Source organism: Drosophila sechellia, chromosome 3L, assembly GCF_004382195.2.
Source record: "Drosophila sechellia strain sech25 chromosome 3L, ASM438219v1, whole genome shotgun sequence".
Classification (NCBI taxonomy): Eukaryota; Metazoa; Arthropoda; class Insecta; order Diptera; family Drosophilidae; genus Drosophila; species Drosophila sechellia.
In genome coordinates this window covers 11,116,102-11,124,553 of record NC_045951.1, presented here as the reverse complement: position 1 = coordinate 11,124,553, position 8,452 = coordinate 11,116,102, and the positions used below count along the sequence as shown (strand labels likewise).

The following is an 8,452-nucleotide window of genomic DNA, read 5'->3' as shown; positions in this document are numbered from 1 at the left end:
GGGCTTCGGAAAGGAGGTGGTTCGCATGTAAATATGTGGGGGCGCAATGGTGGTCGCCCACCGGCAAGTCCTTGCGCTTTTAATCATAAATAACAATGGACACATGGCGGCAGGGGCCCGGCATTTAGCTTTATCCAACAAAAGCCTTCCGCCCGACAACACGGAGTTGCCCTCAGGCGGTGGCCGAGTTGACCAAGGATATGCTCATACCCAGTACTCACAAGCAAAAAGGATATATATAATTGTTAAGAAAGTTCTTGAAAAATGTCTCAAAAGTACTTTAAAGTGCTGCATTTGTAAATGCACAACTAGTTACAAAGTTGGAATGCATCGTTGTATGGTTTAAATTTCATAACTTTGAGTTCGATGAAAAATGAGTATCCTTTAGCCGAATTACCGCATCCTGCGTTCTTTCTCGTTTTTATTAGGTATCTGGGCAAGTGTGTGAGTGTGTTTGCCTGTTGATAATTCTCCGTCCACTGACCGAGAACCCCCCATACGCCCTGTTGCCAGGCGCTTTCATTTCCGCCTCATGGACGCCAAACATGCCACTCTCTCTCGGCCTGTCCGTGTCCGTCCGTCTATCCAACTGTCCGTCCGTTCGCTTCTCTGTATGTCCGTTTGTCGCTTTCGTCCGTCCGTTGCGCTTGATAGGCTGACCAGGACTTCGCTAGTTGGGTGTCCGTGTCAGTGTCCTGCTCAATTTTACTTTTTTTTCGCCTGACTCCGTTCCGACCGATACCAAAACACTGCGCAGTTGCCGCCCCGAGGCGGTTGCTCTGTGTGCGGAATTTTGATATTAATAGCCTTGGACAGTTTTATAAACGCCTTTCGGGGTTAACATGCTCAAGTGGTATTCATATTTTCCACTGACCGACCTGTCACTATTGTGTGTGTCAGAGCGACCCCAGCAAAATGTGAAAATAAAACGCAACCAAGGGGCGGGCTCTATTGGATCGGATTGGATTGGATTGGATTGGACTGGGAGAGAATAAGTAATGAAAAATGTGTGGGTAACAAAGTACATGGCCAAGGCACTTATTTAAGGTGCTTTTAACTTTCAAAAGCAAAAGCTTTGCCATCTACGTTCATATATTTTGAACTTTATTTTTATATTCTATCATGAATTGAATTGGGCTCTAAATAATTCGTTCTAAATTGTTTGGTTATTTTATATGAATTAGTTAGAGTTAAGCAGAAATTTGTAATATTTTGCATGCATACTATTGTAAAATGTATACAAATTATTTGTAGTTCGTAAGATTATAAGAATATTATTAATAAATTGTGGTTATAAAGGAAAAACCTTGTAGTAATTGCAAGCCTCTTATCTTATCTCATCGAATATATTTCTATAAGCCGAAGAACTCCCATTTGGCCCGAAGGTTGCTCAAGGACTGGTTGTTGTTTTAAAGGATTTACGATAAAGATCATCTCTTGAACTCAGCCACAACATATGTAACTTCTCAGGATTTCCACGGCAACTTTCCGCTTAGGGCTTCGAGATGGAGTTTCCTCGACGCACTGCGCAGTTTCCTTCAGTTTTCACCCTCCTTTGATTGAATTCAAAGCTGGATTACCGGGGGAAAGTACAAAGCGATGGGATTCTGTTCGGTAGGAGGGTTGCTTTGGAGTTAAAGACAATCGCAGTTTTCCTTATTGCGTCGCAGCTGAAACTTCGAATAGCCATTTTCCCGAAGGGAGTTCCATTTGGGTGGAAAACTGCATGCTCTGCCGGTGGTACAGTCATCCCTGGCACAGTGCGTCCGTGTTCACTTCCTTCCTTCCGGCCTTCTCGCCCCGCCCCTTCACTCTGCCACTTCCTTGCGCGTCCTGCGCAGCATAAATTACGCAATTCACTTTGGCGTCCTTTTTTCATACCCTTTGTTCGTGTGGTAAAAAGGATATGCTCGCTACATTTACCTTACTGTACTTGCTGCTCTTTAAAGTATATATTGGTAAATATATACAACATAAATGATAATTTTCAACTAGCTAGGTGCATAATCTACCATCATAACTTTTTTCATATGTTTTTAGGATGTGAGAGAGGTATTAGATAGTCGATGCGTTCCTGTGTACTTCAGTAACTCATTTTTTTTTTAGCTTTTCCCCTGCCTCTGTTTGTTTGCAGCGACGCAGTTTGCGTTGTTGCTTATGATTTATGTGCCGCGCGTAGCGATGACACACACACACGCACCGTGAAAGGACACTGCTGCAGTTGAAAACGCCCCACGCCATCCATTTTCCTTAACCACCTCCTCCAGAATTTTCAAGAATTACACGCAAATTGCACGCAACACGCGAATCGGGCGAAGTGGTCGCGTATGGAAATGACGCGGGAATGCCACTCATGCGTTCCGTTCCGTTTCGTGTGCCTGTTACTGTGCCCTGTGCCTGCCTGCATGTGCGATAGTTCCCGTATCCGGCACTCCGTTGGCCGTAGTCCGTGGCTCGGCGTACGGAGTCCGAAAACACCATCCTGCCCCACCAGAAATCCGTGGCATTAAGTCATGCGTCATCCTTGGCGGGGACATGCGTGTAAGCCGGTTATCGGCCGAAAAGCCTGCCAGCAGCAGGACACTTTAAATATCTTTATGCATACCATAAATATGTTCTTAAATGCTAATCCGTAAATGTCGTCCCCCAAAGAGCCATTCCCACCCAACGAAATGCGTCACAGGTCCCACAATATATGAGTGAGCCTAGAGAATTCTAGGAAACTCTGGGAAATGTTGCGGTTGCGGTAAGTGGCAGAAAAAGGATCAATCACTTCAGCTGGTCAACTTTGCTGGACATTTTCAACATATATATATGTATATATATATGGTTGTGCATTTCTATGTCTGTAAAAAAAACAAGTTTAGTGGTTCTTTTTTCAATGCAACATTTACCCATTCTTTTTCTAATGAGAATAAGCCGCCCTTGTAAATCCAAATTCGATTCAAACCTGTTAGTTGATTGGTAGTAATTTGTTAGAGCCCAATTCGCGTTAAAACGCTTTGCTTGTTTTCTTGATTGACGGAAATTGGGGAAAAACCAGTTTGATATCCATGAGAAAACGCCATAAATGGCTCTACAAGATGGCATTGACTTTTCTAGATTACTTCTGAGAGCAAAATGTAAATTAGGCCTTGTAATAGAGAAGATCTGGTTTACATAAAAGTTAAAAACACATTTTAAGATTTTATCGATCAAACTCATCACTCTGCATTTTTTTTCCCCAACCATAAAGTCAAGCATCAGCTGGTTGAAAAATTGTAATATTTTATTTTCCTTTTTTATGCTTGTGTTTTTGACAACTTTATGAGGGGGGGTGGAGGCGAAAACATTTAATATATGACACCGAGCGAAGCCGCAACTCACTTTTTAATCACTTTTCATGAGCTTTTAATTACACACTTCTTGTTTGGGTTGTGTCGGAATGAAATTTATGAAAAACCAAACGCATAAAATGCTTAACAAGCTCCTGCTGCCCGACCGCAGGACATACATACACACATACACGGGCACACATACGGGCGAAAATAAAATGGAAAAAGTGTTTGTATGTGTGTGTGTGTGCAAAAATAAAATAAAAATATCCCCACTCATTTCCGTTATAATAATGTGTGAAAGGATATTAATTATGAAACAAGGGAATGGCAGGAAGCCCGGGCAATAAAAACAGCAAGCGACAAGAACACCATGCGTGACCAACAATAACAACTACAGGAACATCCCGAGCGACAACAACAATATATGGCGACTCAGTAATATTGTATTTTATATGAGGTGGTCGGTATGCACTCGAAGAAATGGGGAAAATTAGAGAACATCTAGGACTTCATCTCCAAAAAAAAATATTTAAAAAACTAAGTTATAATGATAAAGATACTACTTGTAATCACAAGTTCTAATTAAAATAGATTAGTGTATATTTTAGGTTTTACCCAATATAATTATTAAAAAAAAAACAATTGATGTAATTTTTTTCCCAGTGTGGAGTGGGCGTTGACGGTGGGTTAGACGAGGTGAGTTGTGCCGAACTGTGTTGAGTTGGGCGGAGCGGAAACGGGAGCAACATGTGCAACATGTCGAACGGAAGTGTCGGCCATATTCCGCACACAATCACACACGCACAACCAACCAACCTAAATAGGCCCACGTCGCACACACACAAATTATGTGTCCTGGCCAAGTAGATTTTTATGTAATGTCGGTCGGTTATTGCTTCCATTCATTTATTTTATTTCATTTGCCCAAACCCCACAGAAAAACACCCACACGGGCAAAATTAATATTTTTGAACATCCTTGTTTGGTATACTCTACCATATTAAAAAGTTTGTTAAGTTAAAAAATTCGTTTTTTAATTAATAATAACTGTGTTTGGTTTATCTTCAGAATACGTATAATTAAATATACATTATTAAAGTGGAATTTCATAAAAACATCACTTATCTGCCAACAAAGTAACCATTTATATGGCATTTAATTGTCGCGTTTTTTTAATATGAATGCTAAATGTTTTCCTTTTAATACATTTATAATTATTTGTCCGAAACTCAAAGGAATACAAAAACGACCGACATAAACTTAATACACATTCAAGGGATTTTAACTTGTTTTTTAAAAGATATAAACTGTTCCCTGTGCGAATGGAACTGCTCAGTGCCGTCACTTCAGTTATTAAGCTGAAATATTTTTGTCCTGCACTCCATGTCCTGTCATCCGAGTCAGTCAACCGGCCGGTGGCCCATTCAGCCAGCCATTCAGGCAGTCAGACATTTAGCCAGTCTGCCAATGACAGGACCCTCTGTGGCGGCGACTGTCGTCCATCAGAGCCGTGCGTCAGTTGATCACGTTGCCGCTCCACGTGACGATGACAGGGACGCCGGAATGCCAGAATGCCAGTAAGCCGGAATGCCAGAATGCCAGAGTGCCGGACGGAGTGCCACACCCCCCACAAACTCCGTGGCCATCCGCCCACGGGCATGTTCTGTGGCTCCTGCGTGTAATTGCCGTTGTAATGTCGCCCGACGCGAATATAATTGCTAAAATGTTGCATAAACCGACAGACGTGCCAATGGCCAATGCCCACGACTCTGCCTCCCGTTCCAACACCGTCGCCGGTTGTCCCTGCCTCCGACTGCGGATCAGAGTCCAGGTCGCGGCGACGACACTTTTCCATTTGAATTTAATTTTAATTTACGCCCAACGGCCGGCGCTTCAGCTGCTCGTGATGCCCATTGCCATTTTCCGGAAATTGGCAACGGCAATGGCCAGAACATTCCGCATTCCGGACGTGGCCCCTGGCTTTTGGTCCGGTAGTTGAATGTACACAAGGAGAAAAACATATATATTATATTTATTTTAAATTTATAGTCCCTTTTTGCAACTATTTATAATGACTGTATTCTTTCACTTACTTAATCCACTTAATTTAATTTTAATATATATATTTTTAGAGCCTGATCAAATACTTTTAAGTCAGCTTTTTAACTGTGGTTATGGTTTTCATTTGGAATATTTTTTGCCGTGTAAAAATGAAGCTTAGAGTGGCACTGCGGTTCTGGCCACGCTTCTGACCAAATTTGAAAGGGCTGTCCGCACCGTTGAGTTAATGAGAAGAGACAGAGGTCGAGAGGAGAAGAGAAAAGGGCAAGAAAAAAGGATAGACGGGGCCAAAAGGGAGAAAGCCGTCGACAGACATTTTATGTGCAACCGGCCGAATTGTTAGAAGAACGGCCAGTCTAATTGAAGCGAACTCAAGCAATTAGTCGATGAATTGAAGCAACAAAAGTGCTGGAACGGAGAAACGTATAAATTTAGATAAAGTTGAATTGAAAATAAGTTGGATTCATCAGTTGTCTGAGCATGGAAATTTATGAGGAACCTTAAAGCCAAGATTAAAGTGATATGAACCAAGGACTTGGAAAGCAATCCTAATTTTATTAACAGTGTTTGTAAATCAAACGAGTTTGTTACATTAATTCACACTTAAGATTTTAGTAAAACCTTTTAGGTAAAGCAACAGCTTTTTACCATCCAAAATGAACTGTATCAGAGCTAATGAAAAATGTTTCCCATATTAATTAGTAGCCTAGTTTCCTATCTATGTATTCACAAACTCCGAATTTTCCACTCTCGGTGATTCAAAGTGGGCTGGATTTTTATGACGCCAAGTTATTCATCGCCATGGTGTCTCTGGGGCTATGAGTAATTTTCCGCTGGCAAAAATCGTGCCTCCAAGGGCCGAGTCATTAAGTGCAGACCGGGAATTAACAGACAAATAAAATTAATAAAGAAATAAAGATAATGCATGAGAAAGATGACGCCAAGAGCAGAACTGGAAACTAAAGCCGACCGATTTAATGAAAACAATTTTCCAAATTTGGCAAAACTATTAACCACGCTACGTTAATTTCATTAGCAAGTCTGTCTTTCTTGTTTCGTTGACCGTATTTTATTCACATACACCAAAAAGTACATATATATGGCAGCCATTAAATGCGCTAATTAGTTGGTCAATTAGCTTATGCTTACTGGATTGTTTTTTGGCTCTTTGTTTGTTGGTCCAAAGAGGACGGCTTTTTGGGTGGCGGAGGGTTAAAATCACAGTCGCCATCGCGTTTTAGAGGTCAGCGGTTCGATCGCCCAACTGTCGCCACCTTAATAAATCAGTTTAATTTAATTCAGTTGACAGCTTTAAGTCAATATTGTTGATTAATTGTGTTCCTTTAATTTCACTTAATTTTTTTTTTTGGTTTTGGTAACCTGCAGCTGTTGCCATGGGGCAAATGAGCACTTCACCGTTCATTAACAGCATTTCATTTTTGTTAATTAGCTCACTTTGGATCCATAATTCTTGTGCACATTGGACGGGTTTCCCGGCTTCAGGTTTTAAACGGAAAATAAATCGAAACTCTATTGTTTTAATAATTCATAAGCAGCAGTTAATGACTGTTCTGGCTATGCCAAAAATATTCTGTAAGTGCTGTAAAATATTTAAGTTCAATTATTACAAAACACAAGCATTTGTAATTTTGAATATTCAATTATCATGCTTTTATGGTTAGGATTCGGTATGATTTGAGGAATTAATTTCAACTGATATAAAGTTGTGAACAAAACTAAATTTCCTCAGATTTTCTAATCTCGTCTAGGGCATCGCTCCAGGACATGAAGGCATCCGGATCATCCTCGCATTCACTCTTAATTCGCTCCGATTGAGAATTCTCGAATTCGGCTAGTTTCTGAAGACGAATTTCCATGCGGCGTTCCACTTCCTCAGTGCTACTAGGTATCCTCTTTATAGGATTATCCCTGCCGAAAAAGGACGACTCACTTTCCGGAAGCAATGGTGAGTTCCTCGCTGAGATTGGCGAATCGATGCTGCTGAGATCACTGATACTGGCCGAATAATGGCTAGAGTTTATATCAAATTGGCTGCCTGAACGTCCAGTAAATATTAAAAAACCATCTCCAGCTGCCTTTGTCGGTGGTTCGTGTGGCAATTGACCTATTTTGGACATAAGACAACGACCACGGCACTTGAGCTTATCCATCTTGAGCAGTCGAATGAGATCCTCCCGGGAATCCATTTCCACATACGCAAATCCCTTGGGTCGCTTTCCCTTCTTCGGAATGGTTAGAGAACGGATCGAAAAACTGGTGAACACTTTCCGCAACTCGCCTTCAGTGCACTCCATTGGCAAATTGCTGACCAATGCCACAAATGGTGGCTCCATTGGCACCTCCTCTTCCGGATCGGGTGTACTGACCTTTTTCTGCAGATCCGAATTCGATTTTTTTGGCCCATCGCCGTACAAGAAAGGCTCTGCGTTGTCCACCTGGGAAGTTCGCACCTTTGTCACGTGCAACATGTCCTCCAATCCTCCGAGCCCCGATTCGCTGCCGGAAACCGAGGACACGGAAGAGGAGCTGACTGGTGGGAACTTGAAGCTACGCGATGACTTGGACATCTTTGCCATCAGTTACCAACAAATAAAGAATATATGTATTTTTGATATAATGAGAACGTGGGTGTATTTTCCTTGAAAACTGGGAATGTTTTCTGCTACAAAAAGCAATGCCAATTTCGGAATTAAAATGTTTCTTTGTTTTACAGGAAAAAAGATATGTCTTAAATCCTGATAAAATCATGATCGTTATTCATATATGAATGTTCAGTCATTTTCTCAGCATAAGTTTAATTCTTGAGCAATAAATGGCTTTTTTCGCGTTCTGTCAATGAATAATTATAGTTGGTGGACCAGGCAAAAAGCTAGATTGAATATTCCCAGACTGCGGATGGCATGCAGTGGAGCACCTGCTCCACAGATTCATTTATACATATATCGACCATCGACGAGACAAATGCCAAGGTTCGCGGATCCCAACTGGCAACTATCGGAGTTGGTTGTGGAAAATATCAAAAGTTCAGCAAACAAGTGGCATGGAGTTGAGTT

At 41.4% G+C, this 8,452-nt stretch overlaps 2 protein-coding genes across 2 annotated transcripts; both read right to left on the bottom strand.

Annotated features, from left to right (window-relative positions):
- Positions 1-4,840: 4,840 nt before the first annotated feature.
- Positions 4,841-5,172, bottom strand: LOC116800912. The gene is given in 2 exon segments (XM_032717453.1): positions 4,841-4,959; positions 4,962-5,172. Coding segments are annotated over 2 exon segments (330 nt in total).
- A 1,846-nt stretch (positions 5,173-7,018) lies between these two features.
- On the bottom strand, positions 7,019-8,089 carry LOC6605261. The gene has a single exon (XM_002030063.2). It carries the CDS (start codon positions 7,973-7,975, stop codon positions 7,115-7,117), a length of 861 nt encoding a protein of 286 aa, XP_002030099.1. The 5' UTR covers positions 7,976-8,089; the 3' UTR covers positions 7,019-7,114.
- Between the last annotated feature and the right edge of the window lie 363 nt (positions 8,090-8,452).